Below are 24,443 nucleotides of genomic sequence, written 5' to 3'. Positions count from 1 at the left end.
CTGGGAGAATGGGCCAAAAAATGGCAGATGGAGTTTAATGCAGACAAGTGTGAGGTGATGCATTTTGAAAGGACAAACCAATAAAAGACATAACATGGTAAATGGTAGGGCACTGAGGAATGCAGAAGAACAGAGATCTGGGAATACAGATACATAATTTCCTAAAAGTGGCATCACAGGTGGATAGGGTTGTAAAGAGAGTTTTTGGCATATTGGCCTTCATGAATCAAAGTATAGGAATTGGGATTTTATGGCAAAGTTGGATAAGACATTGGTGAGGCCAAATTTGGATTATTTTGTGCAATTTTGATCACCTAACTACTGAAAAGATATCAATAAGATAGAGAGAGAGTGCAGAGAAGATTTATTAGGATGTTGCCGGGACTTGAGGAACTGAGTTACAGGGAATGGTTAAACAAGTTAGGGCTTTATTCCTTGGAGCATAGAAGAATAAGGGGAGATTTGATAAGGTATTTAAAATTATGAGAACAGACAGACAAAATACAGGTTGGTTTTTTCCACTGAGGGTAGGTGAGATACAAACCAGGGAACATGGGTTAAGAGTGAAAGGGAAAAAGTTTAGGGGTAACAAAGGGGGAAACTCACCGAGAATGGTGGGAGTGTGGAACAAGCTTCCTGTTGAAGTAGTGAATTCAGGCTTAATTTTGACATTTAAGAAGAATTTGGACAGGTACATGGATGGGAAAGGTATGGACTGCATGCAGGTCAGTGGGACTAGGCAGAAAAAAGGTTAGGCACAGACTAGAAGGGCTGAAGAGGCCTGTTTCTGTGCTGTAATGTTCTATGGTACTTCTCAAACCCTTCTCATGAGCCCTTCCTGTTTTTTACTTCCTAAATCTAATGTATGCTTGTATGCTTCCTTTTTCCTTATAACTAGCTGCCTCACCTGTTTTGGCAACTATGGTTCCTTTTTCTGACCATTTTTCCCTGTTTTAGTGGGACAAACTTATCCAGAAACCCAAGCATGTGATCCCTAAACATTTTCCACATTACACTATTGAAAGCAGAGAGAAATCAAAGACTGATCTCAGCCTGCAGTACTGTTCAACACCAAGATTGGGTTCTGTGGGGAATCCTGCACTTCATGGTTTTCACTGCCTCAGTACATCTCAAAGCACCAAAAGGTATATATCTTTTGCTGTGTTTAAACTGTTCTAATGTACCAAGCTCCCACTAATAACAATGAGATAATGACTACATAATTTCCATAAACCCTCACACATTTCCTATGATATATGAGGCCATTTCAGCCTATTGAATCTCACAGAGCAAATCCACTTCTCACCAATTTTCCCCGTAACACACTCTCCCCATATCCTTATCAACCCTCCTCCAGATTTCAACTACTCAATTATCAACCAAGGGAACCTGCAGATGTTGGGATTTGGGTGGAAACCAGAGCACCCAGGGGAAATGTTGTGGTCACTGGGAGAATGTGTAAACTCTACACAACACTGGAGCTCAGGTTTGGATGCGGGTCTCTTGAGATGTGAGACAGTAACTCTACTTTGTGACTGTCTTGGTGGTTTTATTGTAAGGAAAAATATGATTCTGAGGACCACAGACCACTTCTCTATGGTATTGATTACAGATATGGTATGGAATAAAACATTACAGCAGAGTACAGGCCCTTCAGCCCTCGATGTTGTGCCAACCAAAAAATAGCAGAACTCTTCTTACCTGGTAATCTTCTATTTTTCTTTTGTCTGTGTGCCTGAGTCTCTCAAATGCCCCTATTGCTTCAGCCTCCACCACCATCTCTGGTACCCACAGCTCGGTGTAAAAAAAACTTTCCCTTGATGTCTCCCCTAAACTTTCCTCCCTTCACTTTGTACTCCTGCCCCTGGGAAAAAGGTGTTGGTTGTCCACTTTATCTATGTCTCTCAGAATCTTGTAGAACTCTATTAAGTCACCTTTCATCCTTCTTCATGCCAAAGAGGAAGCTCCTAGCTCTAACAAACATTTTTCCGAAGACATCCTGATAAATCTCCTCTGAACCTTCTACATCCTTCCTAGAATAAGATGATCAGAACTGAGCACAATTCTCTAGTAAGTGTGGTCTCACCAGAGATTTTTAGAGGTGCAACATGACCTCTTGAACTCAATCCCTCTACTAATGAAGCCCAGCATCCCATAGGCCTTCTTAACTATCTTTTATATCCAGTTGGACAGTGCAAATGAGACCTAGTCTAATATCTCAACTTTTTATTTTCAGATTGAATATTGATTTTTCTAGAAAAACCAGTACTTATTGCCCACCTTGAAATGCCCTTGAGGAGGAAAATTTTAAAACCTTTTAGAATTGCTGTGGTTTATGTGTCAAAGTTGCCTACATCTTTGTAGAGTTGTACTGTAAAATATTCCAAGATTTAGACAATGAAGGTCACTGATATATTTCCAAATCAAGATGGTGTTCAGCTTGGAGGAGAATTTGAAGATGGTCGTGTTCCCTTGCACATGCTGCCTTCATCTTTGTGGGAGGTAGGTTGAAGATGCAGCACTTCATTTCTGACACTGAGAGAATCACTGTGAATTATGGGCCTGGTCTGCAGAGTAGCAATTGTACCCAGGACTTGGCAAATGTTATCACTGAGCACCCAACTATCAGTAACTGGATATCATTAAACACAGATACTGTATAATAACAACGTTTAAGAAATATTTAAATGGTTGTGGACACATTCTGGACATTGTGAGAGTACCATTGTGGAAGGGACTATTGTCATGTAGGTTTTTATAATCAGGTCATGAGAGGTCCTTGCAAGCACTACATTCATGAATTTGTAGCAGATTTCAAGGGGGATTTTATCTGAAGGCTCTACCTGGTAATTGGAGTCAAGTGACTCAGGCAGTTGGATTTAAAAAGCTCTGACCCCTCTGTTTGGACCCCTCTGTTTCAACACCTCTGTTTGCACCCCTCTGTTTAAACACTTTTGTTTGGACCCCTCTATTGGACAATAGAGATCGTGATCCAGGGAACTTGTGACACAGAGAGGTATTAATTTACTTCAATTTAGCAGTCTAGGGAGAGGGAAATTTACAACTAATTAGTTGTTTTCTACAAATTTGAACACAATAGCACACATTCAGCAATCTTTTATTTTTACAACTTTGTTTCATTTTTTATTCAATTTTTATTTTTTTTAAGAAAACTGCTTTTGTTCCACTGTCTACCAATTAAAATGAAGTATAAAAAAATAAAACATCTTATTTAAAAAATATTGAGTCCCAGGAGCTGTCCTTCTCAGGTTCGGTGCCGTTTGGGAAGTCGTGTCCTCCGAGTCCTTTTGGTGACAGGGTAATTTATAAACTCAAAGTGCCTTTGACGGCCCCGGTTCGGGAAGAGCGGCTCCCCTTTGAACAGCCTTTTCATGAAGTGAACTTCCCTCTGGTTTTGTCTCGTCTTTGTCGCCTTCCTAGGCTGTCCCTTCCTGGTAAAGGCCATGTACCACCCTTCGTACTTGGTGTTCCTCAGTGCCGTATAATTATTCTCCAGCAATATTTCTGTAAAAATGCAATCCTTGCCTTTGCCGACCAGCTATGGAAATAAATAAACAGCACATTTAATTTATTTATATATTTTTAAATTTCAACATACAGCACGGTCACAGTCCCTTTTGGCCCACGAGCCCGTGCTGCACAATTACACCCCATTAACCTACAAACCTGGTACATTTTGAAGGGTGAGAGGAAAGTGGACCACCCAGAGGAAACCCATGCAGACTTGGGAAGAATGTACAAACTCCTTACAGAAAGCACCGAATACGAACCAGGATCACTGGTGCTGTAACAGCATTGCACTAGTGGTGTGCTAACTGTACCACCCATTTTTTAAATTTTCAGCCCGTTCTCTAAAGTGTGATCATCAGACCTTTCTTGTCCACAGGAAGATACAATGTGCTTTGCAAACATAAATATTCAAAAATGTTATTTCACCCTTCTCCACCATCAGTATCTGGAGTGGAGTGCTCATCAGTCACCAGAAACTCATCTGGACCAGGCTCATGAATACTATGTCCATGAGAGCTCAAATTATGAGGGTTATTTGCTGGCTGATTAGTTCATTTGTGTACAAGCATCCCAGTACAATTTAGAACAAAGCAATCCACATAATTCTTTCCAGTTTATCAGTCTAATCATTCATTCCCTACAACACTGACACAGGTTGCTGCTATATGTTCCATCACCTAGGCTAGGCCAACCAAATCTTCAAACCCACAACCTCTACCAACAAGGTTGGGAGCAAAGGCTCCCTTCTAGGTTATACACCATCCAGATATGGAGATACAGTATATTACTGGTCCTTAAGCCATCGAGCTTTGAAACTCCCACCCTAAGCACAGTGGGAGTGCCTTCACTCGAAGGACTGCAATAGGGTCGTAAAGCAAGGATAATCAGGGATGAGCAATAAATGCTACTCTTATCAGAAATTCATTGATCCCAAAAAATTAATAGAAAATATAGTACTAATACTTAATTGTATCCAGTGTGTAAAATAAAAAGGGAAACTAGACAAAAGTGCATTGAAAATGGTGCACATAGTTATCACTGTAAAACAGAATCTATGTGGTTCCATCCAGAGCTGCTCGAAAAGTTACAACTGCCCCATCACCACTGGAAAAGATGAGTGGGAAGAGTGATATACTCTACCCATGGCAGCCACATAACAGCTGAGTCAAAGCCTGAATTGTAGGTGAAAGGGGAGACATGCTCCCTGCTCAGGTCTTGAGCTCTGACTTCACACCACCAAGTACAATGAAGGGACCACCACCACTGATTATTCTAAGGATTACAAACTGAGGCCGGTGGATGTTGTGTCATGATCAGTGACACATTGAAGACCTTTTAACAAATATCTCATTGTCGATTCCTGAACCATGTGCTTTTAGTTTTTCATTTGTTGAACCTGAAAGTTCTAATTGATGTTGGCAATGAAGAATGAACTGTGCTAACATTAGCTGCTAAGTGATCATGTTATCTGCATTGAAGTGAACCTGTGCACAACACAGCAGAGGAATACCCTGATGGCTGTGATTTCACCCAATAAATTACCACTAGTGTGATTTACTTGAAACCTACTCTTTTTGCTGAAAATGATCCAATTTTTCAGTTCAAGTATGCATATATAGTTGCTTTTGATTTGTGCAAGAAATATCACATTTATGTCATAGGTAGGTCATTTGGCTCCTCAAAACTATATGTCTGATCCAGACCCTCCTCCATTTTCCTGCCCAATCCTGTACTTTCTGATTCTGTGACTGAAAAATCTATTGATCTCTGCATTGATTAAACTCACAATGCTAAATTGGAGAATATTTATAACCCTTGGGGAACAGAAATCCATCTTCATTTTGTTCCTGAACAGCTGACCCCTTGTTCTAAGACCATCCCTTTCTTCATAGACTCCAGCCTTAGCTTTTCACTTTTACATTGTAAATCCATCTCAGAATCTTTGTCAATGAGATTACCTCATTTTTAAAATTGAACTAATCATCCATGAACAAATCTTACTTTCCTCATACAACGACATCCTCATTCATATCTCTAAGACAAATATTTAATTGCTTGCTTATTACAACACAGGAGGCCATTCATCCTATCTCAGCAGAGGAATCAATTTTTTCTGTCACCCTGCATTCTATTAACTGTCACACATGCCTGACACCTTTTCTGGGATTCTTTTACCTACAGAGGTCATTTTAAGGAGCCAGTATCTTTTTGGTAGGTGGGAGGAAACTGAAGGACCCCATGGTTAGAGGGAGAATATCCAAACTGCAACTAAGGTCAGGGTCACAATTGAGTAATTGAAGGTGTGGGGCAGCAACGCTATCTGCTGAGTCACCATTCCATTCATGGACACCAAAAGTGTCTGCTAAATAAGACTTCGCCACAGCCTGTACACTGTCCTCCAACCCCTTTGCAACAAAGGCCAATAGATCATTTGTCCTCTGAACTCTTTGGCAGGTGTGCATATTAGCTTTCCACATCTCCAGAGAAAGAACATCTTTGAGCATTGGCTCATTTTATTAGGGTCGAGAGCTTCAAAAGAGGAAACCAGACCAAATTAGAGGCCATGCCATAATCACAACAAAGGGTCATCACTCTTTGAGAGGAAATCAGAGGTGTAGAAGAAGCCAGAATTGGAGAAGCGCTCCATGGAAGGACATAATTTCTGGATGAAGAAGAAAATGTGGGTAGATACTCAAAGACAACAAGGTCTCCAGGTTGGGGATGATCTGGTTGACTCAAGAGTAGCCATAGGCGGCTAGTGGCAGAGAAATTGACTTTTTTGGTGGTTGACTAAAGACGATACTTTATAAACTCAGCATCTGTTCCAGTATCTGTGAGCAACCCCCTCCTCTCTCCCCACCCACCACCCGAGTGGAAGAGCTGTTTCCACAAACCAGAGCAACTTGACTGGACATATAGAAATTTTTAAGTTTTGAAATGTTAATTTAGACCAGTGGTTTTCAAACTGCCCCCCAAAACTCACATTCCAACTTAAGCAATCCCTATGCCATAAGTGGTATGTGAGTGGAAAGAAAAAGTTTGAAAACCACTGTTTTAATCATACCTAATTAACTCATTATGTGCATGGTTTCATAACTCCAAAGGAAATGAGCCAATGACAATTTTTCTCAAGCAATTTATTTCAGTAATAATTGGGTCTAGAATAGTGGATCTCAACCTTCCCTTCCCACTCACAAAAGCAATCCCTTACTAATCACAGAGGACTTATGGCATAGGGGTTGCTTAAGGTGAAATGTGAGTTGGGGGGGGGTGCAGTTTGAAAACCATTGATTTAGACACAGCACGGTTACAGGCCCTTCTGGCTCATGAAGTCATGCTGTCCAAATACACCCTCATATGGTTTGAAGGGTGGGAAGAAATGGAGTACCCAAAGGAAACCCATGCAGACACAGGGAGAATGTACCAACTCCTTACAGACAGCACCAGATTCGAACCTGAGTTGTACTAACTGTGCTGCTCCTTGTTGATCCTGAGCTTCCTCTTGGAGGGAGTTGTGAGAGCTGGAGGGTGGGTCACAGAGGGTCTTGAACATGAGACATTTAAGCAGAAACTGATTTTGATAAAGGTTGTAATTGGTTGGACAATGAGGTATTTCCCAGAAATTTCCTGAAAAATTACTTTTCACCAGCTCAGGAGCTTTCAACACAACCTTTTATGGTGTACCATACTGATGCCTGAAATATAGAAGTGTGACTCTGCAGTTGAAAATTCCACAACTTTCATAATTGACTTTTGTAGTTAAATGACTGCACAAAAAATAGCAGATGTTTGTTCAGACGTGGCTTGAATCCAGGGGCTGATGATCAAATTGACCGACCATGTCTGAACCCAAGGAATAGTTCACAGTGGCTAAAAATCCCTCTGATCATCTTTTAGAAGGATGGTTCTGGACTCATCATTGAGAATAGGATACTGAGCTCAATTGTAGCTGGGAATCATTCACTGTCTGGCATTCTTTCTTGCCCACTTCTGCAAAACAGAAACTGGAAAGGCATCCTGACACAATCTTCCTCTCTATTCACTTCTCATTCATTGCCCGTCCTGAAACGAACTTTAGGAAGAACTTGCGCTGGGCTGAGGAAGATGGGACAGAGGAAGGTGGTCAGATTTATTAATGATGCCTCACTTTCAGCTGAACCCCAGAACACAGGCAGGAGGTTTCTGCAGTGAAATGGAAATAGGAATAGGAGGAGCCCATTCAGCTCTTCAGTGCTGTTACACAGATCCTGAAAGCTTTGGGCATTTGATTGTCTTCTGGCTGACAGCTTCACCCATCTTTTCATCCCCAAAAATATAATGAATCTTTTCAAAGAAAGGAGAGGGGTGCTCAAAAATAGAGCGTTTGAACAACCCGGACAGGAAAGAGCAAATTGTCCAAGTTGCTTTGCATTTTGATGGGTGATAGGGATAATCACTTCAGGGGAAGGATCCAGAGTGGGGAAACGCCTGCTCCTGAATCAACATTACTGAAACAGAGGGTAGTTAACCCAAAACACCAGTGGCAACCGCCTCTAAAATGTGCTTGCATTGACTCCAACTGTTCTAAATGAAATGCAGTGCAGGACGAAGAAGTGGGCAATGTAGTTCAGATACCATTTTCTGTTTACGGAATCTTGCTGTGTGGAATGTGGCACTTATGACCAGGTGACCTTTTTTTGTTGTTAGTTTTAAAACCAAGAGGTGAAAGGCATTATAGAAGCAGAATTTTTCCCCCCCCCAAAAAGTCCATCTTAGCTCACCTGTTCCTCAACTGCATTTGAGTGAGATCAATTTAACCAGCTACGTAGATTCAGAAAAGTGGATTGGCTGGTAACTCCAAAAGTTATCTTGAGCTCACATAATTTTGAAGTCCCAGGTTAGGTGAATCTGACTCTAAAGAAGTAGTTATATTGAGGATAGTGCATCCATTCCAAATCCTAACAAAATGGATCCCAACCTCATCTTCAAAAACAGCATGTTCTGAAAATCTAAATGTAATTATAAAGTTACGGACATTCATTACTGGAGTCTTAGGCTCTGGAACTTCCTCCCTCAGCCTCACTGCTTCCCTGTTTCTCTGAAACTCCTTAAAACCTGAGCAAGCTTTATCACCTATCCCTGTCTGCTCCCTTAGATGGACATAAATGAATTATGTGGTGTTATTTTAAGGAAGAGATAGATGGGAAGTCCTGTGATTGTTTAGGAGTCAAGTGATCCTCAATGAATGTTTCTAACTCAGATGGTGATCTTCACAAAGGGACTTTGACTTGGAACATTAATTATTTCTACCTCCACTGCTAGTGCCTGACGTATGAGTGCTTCCAGCATTTTCTGCTTTTATTTTTAAAAACAGATATTCTGGCCTTTATCACTCTGCAATTTAGGGAGGGATGTTACTGTCTGCAAATATGGGACCTGTGTCTACGCTTCACTCACGTAAAGTAGTGTGGGATGTTAAAAAGAAGTGTGAGGTAATATAGCAGGGAATATCTGACTTAGTACAATTTTAAGGTGCTGTGAGTTAATTTTGCCTTGGGTTATTGTGAAATGTTGTGAAACATGAAAGTCTGCAGACGCTGTCATTGTAGTAAAAACACAGAAATGCTGGAGAAACGCAGCCGCGAGACCCAGGTTCCTCCAGCATTTCTGTGTTTTCACTATTGTGAAATGTTAATCTGGTGTTTCTGGGCTCTGGAGATAGACATTTCTCTTGTGGGTTCTTCTGGGCTTGTCTTCGGAACCCCCACACTTACCTTTCCTACAAGTTTCCCTCTTCTGTTCATACAGATATAATGTCCTGTCTCTGCTCCCCGAATCCGCACTCGACTGTCAAATGTGTCTGTTTCCACCAGTAGTTTAGCTGCAAGAATAGAATGCTCCATTAAACACATTGCCTTCTCCAAACAGAGCAAGATTGTTAGAGGCATTGATCAGGATATCACCAGACACATGGGAGGAAGGGAGATGGCAATGGAGCAGGAGAACATATCAGGCAGGTACCAGAGGTGAGCCAATGGGTGAATAAATTGAACGTTCCTGCCATTTTCTTTGGATCCTTGTATACTCATATTAGAGCTCATTTTTAATCTAAATTAAACAAATTAACCTTTGGCCTTTTTGCTGAATTGTCCTACCCTATTTGTATAAATAACCATGAGTTCCTGTAGGTATAGCTTAACATGGGTAGCATGAATTCATAATTATAAAATGCCCCTTCAGTAATCACTAAAGACCTACTATTCTATATATACCCTCATGTCAGATAGACCATAAAATCTCTGATCAGATCCCAGCCTGTAACCCACTTTCAGGTACCTATTATTCAATATATAAATGCTTATACCTTTTGATAAAAATTCTGTGGTTGTTCACTCCTCAAAATCTGTTGATCTATATATAAACCCATCACCGAGTCAAATCCCTTGATTAGATTCTAGCTGATGACTTATTCCTGTATATCCATGATCTTGCATATATATACTGAATCCCTCAATGAGATTTCAGCCTACTTTGGTGTTATACCTTGGTGTGAGTTAATTAAATTTCAGTCTCAACTCACACCAAAGTATACTTTTTAGTTTACTTATAAACCAGTCAGATCTCTTGATTCAATTCCAGTCTGGAACTTTATTCTAACTGTAAATCCCCAAATCCTTTGATTATATTCCCAGTTTTAACACCGTGTTTCTATATTACTACTGATACTACTGTACCAAGCTACTGATGCCACAGCTGCCCGCACATCTGGGCTCCCGACACCCTGGCCACCTGTGTATCCGAACTCCCAACAGCACGACCACCTGCGCATCTGAGCTCCTGATGCTATGGTTTTAACTTATGATGCAAGTTCCGGATCTGAATCCCATTGTAAGTTGGGGGTCTACCTGTATATATTTAACTGATCTGCACCTCCATAATGACTTGATGTACAGCCTGAAATTCATTCCCATATCAAGTTTTAGAGAGAGAGAGAGAGAGAGAGAGATTCTGAGAGATTCCGAGAGAGGAGAGCATTGTACTGTATTACATAGACCTTATATTGGTCAGCACAACATTGAGGTCCTAAGGGCCTGCACTGTGCTGTATTGTTCTATGATCTATATCCAAACTACTTGAAATATTAATCAGAAGAATTAGTGACTTGGTTTGATTCGAATTGAGGCGTTAGGAAATAAAATAGAGTGATTATTTTGTGTCGTTTTGGTCAGCTACGCAGCAGAAAGATATTAATGAGAAAATTTACAAGGATGTTGCTGGGTTGGAAGAGCCGAGTTATTGGAAAAGGCTGAATAGGTTAGGACTAGGTTGAAGAAGAGGACTTCCAGGGTAGTGGTCTTAGGATTGCTTCCCATACCACATGCCGGAGAGGTTAGAAATAGGAGGATAAGGCAGCTTAACATATGAGGACATTGTGTGGAAGGGAAGTCTTCAGGATTCTAGATCACTGGGCCCTGTTCCAGGAAAGGTGGGATCTTTACTGACAGGTCAGATTACATCTGAACTGGCAGGGGATTAATACCCTTGTGGGTAGGTTTGTTAGTCTTGGCCCATGGGTTTAAGCTAGATTTACAGGGGGAAGGGATCCAGAATGTTAGAACAATTAGTGAGAAGGAAGAGGATAAAGGTCATGTGAGGACTGCATAGGCAGACAGAAATCCAAAGTTTGTGATAGAAATTTCCTCAGATGCATTTATTTTACTGCAAGGACTATTGTAGAAAGGCTGATGAGTATGAATTGGCAGCTGGGATTACGACATTATTGCTATTAGTGAGACTTGATTGCAGGAGGGGCAGGACTGACAGTCCAATGTTCTGGGATTTTGTTGCTTCAGACATGATAGAGGGGGAGGGATGACAGGGGGAGGAGTGGCATTGCTACTCAAGGAAACTATCTTAGCGGTGCAAAGTCAGGACAGGCAGGAGAGTTGTCTATAGAGGCCAAATCGGTGGAGTTGAGGAACGGGAAAGGTGTGAACTCACTGATATGGTTGTATTATAGATCACCCAATAGTCAGAGAGAATTGGAGGAGCAAATCTGTGGAGAGACAGCAGACCAATGTAAGAAGCAGAAAGTTGTGATAGTAGGAGATTTTAACTTTCCAAATATTGACTGGGACTCCCATGCTATGAAAGGACTGGATGGCTTGGAGTTTGTGAAATGTGTTCAGGAAAGTTTTCTAAATCAATATATAGACGTACCAATGAGAGAGGATGCAGTACTTGATCTCCTATGAGGGAACAAGACAGGTCAAGTGACAGAAGTATGCGTAAATGAACCTTTTGGATCCAGCGACCGTAATGTCATTAGCTTCAAGTTAATTATGGAAAAGAACAAGTCTGGTCCTCATGTTGGGATTCTAAATTTGAGGAAAGCAAATTTTGTGGAAATGAGAAAGGATCTAGGAAGAGTAGATTGCAATATATTGTTTTCAGGCAAGGGTGTGTTAAGCAAGTGGATGGCTTTCAAAGGCGACATTTTGAGAGTGTAGAATTTGTATGTTCCTTTAGGATTAAAGGCAAACTTAATAGCCATAGGGATCTGGTTAAGAAGAAGAGATGTATAGCAAGTATAGGCAACAAGGAGCTAATTAGGTACTTGAAGAGTACAGAAAATGCAAGAAAATATTCAAGAAGGAAATCAGGAAGGCAAAAATAAGATATGTGGTTGCTTTGGCAGATAATGCAAAGGTAAACCCGAAGGGTTTTTAACAAATATATTAAGAGTAAAAGGATAGCAAGGGACAAAGTAGGTCCCCTAGAGGATCAGAGTGGTCAATTATGTGTGGAGTCTCACATAATAGGGGAGATCTTAAACAGTTTTTTTTGCACCACTATTTACTCAGGAAACTAGCAAAGTGCATAAGGAAGGAAGGGAAACAGTTTCATGGAACATATGGGAGATTAAGGAAGCGGAGGTGCTTGCTGCCTTACAGAGAATGAAGGGAAATAAATCTCCGGATATGATATTCCCTTGGACCCTGATGGAGATGAGTATGGAAATTGCAGGGGCCCTGGCAGATATATTCAGAATATCCTTAGCCACAGTTGAGATGCTAGAGGATTGGAGGGTTGCTCGTGTCGTCCTGTTGTTCAAAAAGCCTCAAAAATAAACCAGTTAATAATAGGCTGGAGAGCTTGACGTCAGTAGTAGGTAAATTATTGGAAGGAGTTCTGAGAGATAGTATTTGGACAGCCATGGACTGATTAAGGACAGTCAGCATGGCTTTGTGTGTGATAGGTCATGTTGAACATATCTTGTAGAGTTTTTTTTTTGAGGAGGTTACCAATAAGGTAGATGAAGGAAAGGTTGTGGATGTTGTCCACATGAGTTTAGTAAAATCTTTGACAAGGTCCCACAAGGGAGACTAGTTCAAGTTTTGACACTAGGTATCCATGGAGAGCTTGTAAAATGGATTTGAAATTGGTTGTTTGAGAGAAAACAAAGTAGTAGTGGATGTTGCTTCTCAGACTGCAGGCCTATGACTAGTGGTGTGCCTCAGAGATCTGCGTTGGGACCGTTGTTGTTTGTTGTCTATATCAATGATCTGGATGATAATGTGGTAAATTGGACAGTAAGTTTGCTGATGTCACAAAGATAAGATGCGTTGTGGACAGCGAGGAAGATTTTCAAAGCTTGCAGAGGGATCTGGACCAACTGGGAGAATGGGCCAAAAAATGGCAGATGGAGTTTAATGCAGACAACTGTGAGATGTTGTATTTTAGAAGGGTAAACCATGGTAGGACTTACACAGTAAATGGTAAGGCACTGAGGAGTGCGGAGGAGCATAGAGATCTTGGAATATAGATACATAATTCCCTGAAGGTGGCGTCGCAGGTGGACAGGGTTGTAAAGAAACCTTTTGGCATTTTAGCCTTTATAAATCAAAGTATTGAATGTAGATGTTATGTTGAAGTTGTTTAAGACATTGGTGAGGCCATATTTGGAATAGTGTGTGCAGTTCTGGTCACCTAACTACAGGAAGGATGTCAATAAGACTGAAAAAGACCAGAGAACATTTACTAGGATGTTGCTGGGACTTCAGGAGTTGAATTACAGGGAAATATTAACCAAGTCAGGATTTTATTCCTTGGAGCGAAGAAAAATGAGGGGAGATTTGATAGAGGTTTACAAGATTTTGAGAGGTATAGACAGAATGGAGGCAACTTGGATTGGGAGATATAAATACTTGAGCTTTAAGCTGAAAGGGGAAAGGCACAAGTGGAACATGAGGGGAAAGTTCTACTCAGAGAGTGGTGGGAGTGTGGAATGAGCTGCCATCTGATGTGGTGAATGCAGGCTCAATCTTACGTTTTAAGAATAAATTGGATAGATACATGGATGGGAGAGGTCTGAAGGGATATAGAATAGGAGTAGGTCAATAGGACTAGCTGAATGATGGTCGGCACAGACTAGAATGGCTGAATGGCCTGTTTTCTGTGCTGTAGCATTCTATTGTTCTATTAAGCCAGATCTTTGTCACTGAGAAGGTGATGAGTGTGGAATGAGGTATCAGGGAAAGTGGTGGATGTGGATTTGAATTGAACATTTAAGAGAAATGTGGATAGATAGTTGGATAGAGGAGTATGGAGGGCTCTGGTCCAGTGCAGATCAATGGACCTGGTGAAAAATAGTTTGTCATGGAATAGATGGCCAAAGGGCCTGTTTGTGTGTTTTAGTATTATCCTCACTAGCCTGTCACTCAATATTTCAGAGTGGACTCTATTTAATCTGGTGTTGAGTAGGTTACTGCATATGTATTGAGCATGCAAAATAAATTACAATAGTTGACGGAACCATTTTGATTGTCAAGAGTTGCCCAATCCTCTTCATTCTGAGTGGGATAAGCAGTGTCATCATTAACTATATTACCAGATGAAGCATCATTATGAGAGGGCTTTCCTACCGTATTTACTGCCGTCCTCTGCGGTTGCGTTGATTCTCTTCCCAAGGATCTGAACGTGTTTTCCGCTGGTGCGACTATACAGTTGGTAGACGCGGATATGTCTCCGGCTCAACTGGTCCGTATTCCGAGCGTGGTCCTTGACGTGCTGATTAAAATTAGGAGACGATTGATTCTCCCCCTTTTAGTTTACAAAGGGAGAAATAAAATCAATTTGCTTTTACTGTGCCGGTGCCCAGCGATCTGGCACAGATCATACGGTGCGCCCCAGTTTCAGTCTTTGCTTAGTTCTACTCCCATCACCACTGAGTTTCCAACAGTGATTGGGCCTATTCCTGGAGGTCACCCATATGCTCTACCCACCACACTCATCCCCATTCCTGACCAACCCTAGAGGACAGAGATTGCTGGCAATCCCAGCTGTTCAAGGACTTACCCCTTCTCATTGTATTAGGTATAATGTGACAAATGAACTTAAACTCATCTCTATTTCCTCTTTGCTGAAAAGGCCACTGATGGAGAAAATTGCAATGTACTTTTACACTGTGGATTGTATGGTGGAATAGTTTGTGCATGGGAATAACCAACATGCTTTGAAAAGGATTTTGAAAGCTGAAGGGAAAAATTTCCATTTTTTCAACAGCTCTCTTATCCTCAATGTTTCACAAGGCCAATCATTATATACTCATTGTGCAGTCACTTGGGCCAACAGCAAAGCCCCACCAACACCAGTGAGATACTTACCATATGGTTTCTTTTAGTTAGTTCACCAATTGCCATGATTTACTTTAAATGTCTTTGTAGGCTAAATATCATAAATATTATAAAGTCAAACTGACTTTAAATGTTTTGGGACATCCTAAAGCTGTGAAAGTCACTAGAGAATGTTTTTTCTTCTATTGATCACTGTTTATATTCTTTTTCCTTCTCCATTGACCTACCTATCCATTCATCCTATTCATTTCCTATCCAATTATTCATCCATATTTTTACCTACATAACTTCTTATTGACAACCATCTCCATCTACCTTAACTTCTTTCCCAAAGTACTTTTCTATCTACCAACATATCTAACTGTCACCCGATCTTTCTTTTTGCCCATCTGTCTGTATCTGTCCATTTGTGAACTACACCCCAGAATTAAGTGGATAAATTCCCTCTTTTGACCAAGTGTATCCTAGGACATCATGGGAAGCTAAAAGCCCTGGCAGAGATGAGATACTACAACACTGAAAGATGGCTAATGTTGCGCCTTTATTTAAGAAAGACTGTAAGGTCAAACAAGAGAACCAATATCAATGGTAGGGATATTACTGGAGTGGACAGTGAGAGGCAGGAGGGAAGGCAAGAACTGATAAGGGATAGTCAATTTGTTTTGTGTGTGGAAAATCAAGCATCACCAATTGTGTTTTTTTTTTCCAAAGAGGACAAGTTTTGCCAATTTGTTGGCATGGACAAGTTGGGCCGAACAGCCTGTATAATGTTCCATGACTCTCTAGGTGATCAATAGGATTGATGAGGGCAGGGAGGTAGGGGTTTTGTGGCCTTGGACAAGGTCCTGCATGGTAAGGTGATTTGAAAAGTGTATTCAGGGAGAGCTAGCCAATTGGATTCAAAATTGGCTTGATGGTAGGAGACAAGGGGTTGTGGTAGTAGATAGAAGATGGCAGTGAAGTAATGGTTTTTAAGATTAAAGGTCTGTGACCAGTGGTGAGCCTCAGAGATTGGAGTTGAGTTCACTGTTATTCATTATCTACGGTAATGCTTTGGATAAGAATGTTTTTGGCCTGGTTAATAAGTTTGTTGATGACACCAAAATTGATAACATACTGACAGAGGTTACCTAGAGTAACAGGATCAACTTGGAAAGTGCACCATGGAATGACAGATGGAATTTAACTTAGACAAAGAAATGACATAGTGAAGAAAGCACATCAGCGCCTCTACTTCCTCAGGAGTTTGCGGAAGTTTGGTAGGACAACATAAATTTCTACAGAGGTGTGGTGGAAAGAGTGCTGACCAGCTGCATCACAGTCTGGTATGGGGACACCAATACCCCTGAGCATAAAGCCCTGCAAGAGGAAATGGACACAGCCTAGGACATCACAGACAAAACCCTCCCCACCATCGAGAACATCGACAGGGGTCACTACCATTGGAAAGCAGCAGTGATCATCAAAGACCCTCACCACCAAACACATGCTCTGTTCTCGCTGCTGCCATTAGTAAAGAGGAATAAATGCCACCAGGTTCAGGAACAGCTACTACCCCTCCACTATCAGACTCCTCAACAATAAACTCAATTAGGGACTCATTTAAGAACTCTTGTGCACTTTATTGAATTTTTTTATTCTCTCTGTATTGCAGTTTGTTTATATTCATTATCTATTTACAGTTCTTTATTTGTTTACAGTTTTCTTTTGCTCTTCCAATAAGTGGTAATCCTGCCTCGTCTGCAGAAAAAAAAGAATCTCTGACAATAAATGTGAATCTGAATCAAAAGTGATGTTGCATCTTGTGATGTTCAAATGGGGCAGGACTTACATTATGAATGACAATGATGGCAATGAGATGGAAGACTTAGGAACATGGTTTGCAAAAGTTGAAGGAATGATGAAAGATTTAGCAGACTCGATCAAAAACATGGGTGAGTTGATCACCAATTTAATGGAATGAATAAACAGTGCTGAAAGTGGCTTTGGAAGGCACGATAAGAAATTGGAAGAACTGCATGACCAAGCAAAACAGTGGGTGAATGATAAACAAATGCTCCTTGATAGGATAGATCATAGCAGATGAAATAATGTTCAAATACTTGGTTTAAAAGAAGGAAGCTAAGCGGTTAAATTCTTTGAATTCTGGATTCCTGATATACTTCATGCTGAGTTGCTCGGCGGACAAATACGGATTGAGAGAGCCCATTGAACCTTCGGACCTAGAAGAAATGAAGATACGCATCCTTGACCGGTCCTTATGAGGTTGTTGAGCTTCAGGGATTGGGAAGTGATCTTAAGAGCAGCATTTGAGTCCTCTAAAACAAATAATGTTTTTCCAAGATTTCAGCCCAGTGGTCATACATAAAAGAATTTGATGAGATCAAGTGGCAGCTCCAGGCAAAAAATCTCAGGTTCTCCATGGTTTACCCGGTGATATTTCGGATGGAGGTGCCAGAAGGTATCCAGCAGTTTTTCAGGACAAAGCAAAAGGCAGAAGCATTTGTTCATGGACTTTAAGAAGAAAAATGTCTTTGGAAGAGAACTTTATGAATTTTGTATTTTTGTGGATTAAGTAAAGATATATTTTTTATGTCATCTAATATTTATTAGGCAATGTTAATCTTTTTTATTGATACTTTGTGGAAAGCTTGGGGAAATGTTGAGTGTTGAATAAAGTAACAGCAGGGTTTAGACTCTGGTCTAAGTGGGGGTAATGGCGTCAGGAGGAAAATTTGTTTTAAAGATGGTGCTTTAGGATGGGGTTCTTCTTCATTCCTGGAGAATTCTGTGAGCTTTTTTGTGGGCCTCTGGAGTTTCTTGTTTATGTCACTGTCAGAGCAGGAGCTTTGCACTTTTTTTCCAAAAGGGAAGAGATCACAAGATTGTTTAATTATTTATTGTGACTGTATTACTGTGCAATATTTGTCTATAAATCAATATGGATAAGACTTTAAAGTTTATGAGTTTTAACATTAATGGTTTAAATGGATCAGTCAAGAGAAAGAAGGTTTTGGCTCATTTGTAACAGTTGAAAGCAGATGTGGTCTTTTCACAATGAACGCATCTTACTAAAGTAGAACATGACAAGTTAAAAAGAGGATGGGTGGGGCAGGTTATCTCTTCATCATTCAATTCTAAACCAAGAGTGGTTGCAATTTTAATAAATAAAAATGTTCCGGTTATTGTAGAGAATATATCAAAAGCCCAAGCGGGTAGATACATGATGGTACATTGTAAGATTTTATTCAGAATTATGAATATTTATGTGCAAAACTACGATGATGAAGTCTTTATGAAGGATATAATTTTGAAAGTTGCTGAGACGAAACAAAATATTTTGATAGGAGATTTTAATTTCTGTCTAGATCCAATATTGGATAAACCTGTAAGAATAGTAACTCGAGCTAAGGCTGCTAAAATGACATTATCTTATATGAAGGATCTAAATTTGATTGATATTTGGAGGCAGCTTAACCCAATGGAGAGAGACTATTCTTTCTACTCACTTACAAGAATCTATTTATTTTTATTGTCGGCTGAACTAAAAGATAGAGTGATGAAATCAGAATATTTATTGAGGCTACTTTCTGATCACTCATCACTTATGCTGACTATTTCAATAATGGAGAAACAGGAAGGTGTTTACAGATAGAGTTTGAACCCTATAATATTAAAAAGGGAGGATTTTAAACAATTTATTAAGCGACAAATAGAAATCTTTTGTGAAACAAGTTTGGGATCAACGGATAACAGCTTTTTAATATGGGATATAATGAAGGTTTTTTTGAGAGGTCAGATTATTTAATTTCCGAAAAATGTGAAGAAGGAATATAATGCAGAATTAAATAATATGTAAAGAGAGATATTGGAATTTAAAAAAAAGAATATCAGAGAACAGATGAACAGGATAAATATAGAAAAATGGAAAACAAAAAAATACATTATTCCTTACAAACATAAAGAGTGGAGAAAACAATTCTTAAGACGAGACAGAAATATTATGAACTGGGGAATGGGCTCATAAGGTGCTGGCATGGCAATTAAAGACAGAAGTGTCAGCAAGGGCAATAAGTACAATACAAAAGGAAAATAATGTAGTTACATATAATCAGAAATAAATAAATTATGCTTTTGGCAATATTACACGAGGCTTTATAAATCAGATATACCAGGGGATGAAAATGAAATACATCAGTTCTTAGAAGGGGTTGAACTTCCTAGATTGAAAAAATTATCTGGATGTCGCTTTTACAAGGGAAAATATTGAGAAAGGATCTAGATCGGGGGGATTCCTAAAGGGTAGATATTTAGTGAATAATCTAACTAGACTGTTTAATATAATTCACATGACAAAATCAGGGCCTAATCCAAGCACAACAGTTTCTCTGGATGCAGAAAAGGCATTCAACAGATTAGAATGGCCATTTTTGTTTAAAACATTGGAGACATTATATATAGAAAAGGGAATTATTAATTGGATTAAGGCATCATATTACAGTCCAAAGGCAAAGATAATTACAAATAGTCAAATGTCAACAGTATTCCTTTTGAGTAGATCCAGTGGGTAAGGATATCCATCATTGTTTATAATGGCAATTGAACCTCTGGCTGAAATTATTAGAAGAGATCCTGAGATTAAGGGCTTCATGGTCAGACAAGATGAGCATAAAATTAGTTTATTTGCAGATAATATATTACTACATTTGTCAAATCTAGAAGGGTCCTTAGAAAAGTTACAGGAGACTCTCAGGAAATATGGTAGAGTATCTGGTTAAAAGGTTAATATGGACAAAAGTGAACTAATGCCTTTAACAAATCATGATTACAAAAGATATAAAAGAGGCAGTAGGTTTAAATGGGAATCAGATGGGATTAAACATTTGGAAGTAGTAACAGACAACAATTTACAAAATCTGTATAAGTTTAAATATGCTCCTCTGCTTAGTAAAATAGAACAGGACTAACAAAAATGGAAGGATATGCCAATAACACTAATAGGAAGAGTGAGTTGTGTCAAGATTAAAGTGATGCCAAGACTTCAATACTTGTTCCAATCATTACCTATAGGTTCACCTAAAAAAAATTTCAAATTGTTAGACAATCAAGAAAGACATTTCCTATGGAATAACAAAGTGCCCAGAATTGCGTTGGAAAAACTAACTTGGGATTATAAATTAAGAGGTCTAAGACTTCCAGTCTTTAAAAAATATTTTCTGGCTGCACAAGCAAGATTTTTAGCAGCTTTTTTTGAAGGGAATTCACCAAACTGGTGAAAAGAATGTGGCTATTGAATGAAGTAACAGCTTAAGATTTTATTTATAAACAGAGCATTAAATCAATAAAAAGGAAGACAAGTAACCCTATCTTGGTACATTTGGTGAAAATATGGCAGGAAATTAATGAATGTATCAGGAAAAATGTGCGTATTTCACTAGGAGTTCCGTTATGTAATAATGTATTATTAACTATGAATATGGGTAACACAATTCTAAACATATGGTCACAAAAGGGTATATGTTGTATAGTGGACTGTTATAAAGATGGTGTTTTGATGTCATTTGAACAAATGAACAGACCCCAGTGGAATATTTCTATGTTTTCTTCAACTGAGCTTTCTTGAGGGAACGATAGGAACAGACATCGACGCCTCCAGGAGTTAGTGAAATGGAACGATCCCTTTGGATGGGTAATATGCCCAAATTTATTACCAGAATGTATTTTACTCTTCAGTTAGAAAGTGCTAAACCTGGTCTGCAGAGATCAAGAGAAAGTGGGAGTCCAACTTAGGTGTTGCAATATCAGAACAATCCTGGTCTGAATGGTGGGTGGATAGTGTAATTTCAGTTATTAACACGAGATATGGATTGGTTCAATAGAGTTTTTTTTACATCTGCTGTATCTCACTCCACAGAAGGTGCACAAATCTAAGCCAGAAATACAAGAATCGTGTTTTAGGTGTGAAATAGAGGAAGGAACATTAACGGTCATTTGTGAAGGTTGAGACCTTTTTGGCAAGAAATTTCTGAATTACAAGGGTGACCTTCCCAGATGATCCAGAACTTTATTTGTTAGGTGATTTTATAAATTTTTCTTTGTTAAAATTGCACTAGCAGTGGCCAAAAAGTGTATTGCGATAACATGGAAGTCAGACTCTCCAGTTACCTTGGCGAGGTGGATAGCAGAGATGGATAATTGTATACCAATGGAAAAAATAATATACAATTTAAGGAACAAGTATGATACAATTCCTAAAATATGGTGATCATATTTGAACTATGTTGGTGCCTAACTTTAATAATGCTGCTAAATTCAAAAGTGATCTCTCCCTGAATCTTGAGGTTAATTTAAACTGTGAGCTCTGACGGTGTACAAAAAGATATTTAATAAAGGGGGGGAGGGAACAGAAGGGGGTAGTTAGGGTTTATGCCTATGTGTATTTTTATTGAAATTTTATATTTGTTTTTATGAAAAATAAAAAATAAAGTATTTAACAAAAAAAGATAACAATGGCCCTGGAGAATATTGTAGAATAGAGTGACCTTAGGGTACAACTACATAGTTCTCATAAACTGGGAATACTATTTGACTGGCTTTTGAAGATGATGTTTGGCATTCTTGCTTTCATTAGTCAGAGTATTGAGTCCATGAGTTGGGACATCATGTTATAACTGTACTAGATATTGATGACATTATACTTGTATGCAGTTCTGATCAAAGGTTGCAATTCATCTGGGAAGGGTTCAGAAAATATTCACAAGGATATTACTCAGAGGAGTATTGAGAGATTAGATAGTGGAGGTTTTATCCCTGGAACAAAGGAGGTTGAGTGGATATTTAGAGGGGCATAGATAAAATGAATAGCCACATTTTGTCCCAGGTTAGGGGAGTCAAAATCTAGGGGTAGGGGCATGGATTTAAGGTGAGAGGGGAATGATTTAAATGAGACCTGAGGGGCAGTATTTTAACACAAGGTGGTGGGTATATGGAATGAGTTGCCAGAAGTAGGGGAAAGGACAATGTTTAAAAGACATTTAGACAGGTACATGGGTTGGAAAGGTTCAGAGGGATATGGTCCAAGTGCCTACGAATAGGACAAGCTCCAGTAGGCAACAGTTGTGATGGATGATTTGAGTTAAAGGGCCTGTGTCTGCACTGTATAGCTCTGTGACTAATCCAGGAAGGTTTATGATGGAAATTGACACTGAAAAGTCCCCCTGGAGATTGCTGCCTTGGTGGTCTACAAGAAGGTTCAGGAAAATCTGACGGTTCCGCTATTCATTTGCAGACCTATTTTTATCTTCTTGCTGCAACATTTTTTGCGTGCCCCTCTCACTGAACTGGGCCTCCATCTATTTTCTTGTTGACGTGTGTCCATAATACAGAAATATTCTTAAATTCCATTTGGCAATCTCACCCAGAGACCTTGGGCTGAATCTGAACTTTGGGTCTGGGTGACCAGGAATTCCATACGGAGGCCACAGCATTTAAAAACCAAAGTGTATTGTCCAGACCTGTGCAATGTACTTTGGTTTTTTAAATGCTGGTACACCACCAACCTTTCTTACTGAAGAAAATGGGCAAATAGTGGTCAAGGGAAAGCTCTCAAATAAATTAAAGGCCCATGAACAATCCCCAAAGATGGTTCCCTGTACACCTTTTCTGGGTTTTTTGTAATTTAATTTACTTTAACCTGTTTAATTCCCCTTCTGATTTGGATACTATTTTAATGCTATAATTGGCCCTGGGAAAGGTTCTTTGCAGTGCAATTAATGTGCGATGCACAGAGCAAGTCAATGTGGTCCTCAGGTGAAATGAGCAGACAGGCTAATAACTAGACCTAAGCACTGATTTCACATTGTAATTGTGATTTTATACATCTGCAATACGTTGACTTCTTTTCTTGTGAAGTTAAATTTGAATAGTAAAATTAATTGGATTGAAGGAATTTCTACCATTGAGGCAAAGAAACTTAGAACTGCAAAACTGAGGTTCTGCAGTACCATCAATGTTTAAGAGACAGCTAAGTCTGCTCAAGGGCAGTTTTCTTCCTCCACTGGTTGATTGCATTATCACATTGAGAAGTGGCAAATAACTAGGATTACAGTTCCATGATTCCCTGCATCAACCCAGCCAAGAGAAATGGTCCCATTGGTTAGCATGACGTAGGATGGTGGCTGGAGGTGTGATGGGGCAGGAGGTGGGTTGATGGTGAATGGATGTAATGGAGGAAGAGATGTTGGAGGTGTAGCAGGAAATAAATGGAGAGCATATGTGTCGTGGGCCTATTTTCTGCATCTGTCTTCACTGTGGAGGACACCGCCAATATATCTGCAATTGGGCTAATTTCAAATAAAATGGAGGAACTTGTAAAGAAAAAAAAAATCGCAATCACAAGGGATAGAGAACCTCACTTGACTAATGGCAGACACATCGCTGGGACCCACTGACTGCACCTAAGGGAAGTGGCTACAGAGAAAATGGGCTCATCAGTTAAAACTTTTCAAAATTCACTAAATTCAACAAAGAGCTACTATGGGTGTTTTCATGCTGGGCATCTACTTCGAGGCAGGCTGCAGAGGTGGATAAAAATTTTAAACTTACCTGTTCGTGAGGACTGCTTTTATGTAGTGCAGTGCCTCAATGCGTCATCCAGAGCCATTGTAGGCAGGGCGACTGTTGCTATGGCGCTGCTGTCATAAATACGTGGCAGACCAATGGCCATCTTCCTTACCCATAATCCCTCACACAATTGGAACTGCTGTGCATTCCCAGAGAGGTTCCAGCTGTATGAGGGATTATGGGTAGGGAGGACCGCCATTGCTCTGTTGCGTATTAAGCTGACGAGTGGCCCAGTGATATGCCGGAGTGGCTGGTGAAGCTGTCACAGCCCACACCAGCTGCCTCTGCCCTGACAGCTCTTGCTGGCCGCCCCTGCCCTGAGGGGTTCATGGAGGGAGAGTGAGATGGGTCGTGGGCAGACGACATCTCTGCGATGTCATCAGCCTGTCCCTAGCCAGCAGCAGTACATTTATTCAGGGTGGCAGAGCGCAGTGCTCCGCTGCTGACCCTTCACCCAAGAGGGATTGCATTTGGTGCCTTGGAGCTGGCCAGGGAGCATTCATGGAGGTAAGTCTCCCAACGTAAAGGCAGAGAATCTTTGCGTTTAAACTCAGGCTTTTTGACTGTATGAAAGGGCCTTGTGACCCCTTTCTTCACAAGGATAGACAGAAAGTGGGAACTAAAGGCCATTTAGTTTAACACCTATTCTTGGATAGATGCTAGAGTCAATAATGA

General features: G+C 40.0%; 1 protein-coding gene across 1 annotated transcript; it reads right to left on the bottom strand.

Annotated features, from left to right (window-relative positions):
• Nucleotides 1-3,102: 3,102 nt before the first annotated feature.
• LOC138752900 (fibroblast growth factor 17-like) lies at nucleotides 3,103-15,212 on the bottom strand. Its single transcript, XM_069915510.1, has 4 exons — nucleotides 15,177-15,212; nucleotides 14,436-14,613; nucleotides 9,285-9,391; nucleotides 3,103-3,559 (listed from the first exon to the last, which is right to left on the bottom strand). Exons 1-4 carry the CDS (start codon nucleotides 15,210-15,212, stop codon nucleotides 3,266-3,268), a joined length of 615 nt encoding a protein of 204 aa, XP_069771611.1. The 3' UTR covers nucleotides 3,103-3,265.
• Nucleotides 15,213-24,443: the final 9,231 nt, after the last annotated feature.

This window comes from Narcine bancroftii, chromosome 2, assembly GCF_036971445.1.
Source record: "Narcine bancroftii isolate sNarBan1 chromosome 2, sNarBan1.hap1, whole genome shotgun sequence".
NCBI lineage: Eukaryota > Metazoa > Chordata > Chondrichthyes > Torpediniformes > Narcinidae > Narcine > Narcine bancroftii.
The sequence above is the reverse complement of the archived record's forward strand: the minus strand, read 5'-3'. Positions and strand labels throughout refer to the sequence as shown.

What these genes read in the sequence shown, in the direction of transcription:
- LOC138752900 (XM_069915510.1), bottom strand. Translation starts at nt 15,212, where the DNA reads ATGGCAATTGGTGAACTAACTAAAAGAAACCATATG. An exon ending in TAACTAAAAGAAACCATATG is followed by an intron (nt 14,614 to 15,176) that starts GTAAGTATCTCA and finishes GTAAACTAAAAG; the next exon opens with GGGGAGAATCAATCGTCTCC. An exon ending in GAGGGAAACTTGTAGGAAAG is followed by an intron (nt 3,560 to 9,284) that starts GTAAGTGTGGGG and finishes TTATTTCCATAG; the next exon opens with CTGGTCGGCAAAGGCAAGGA.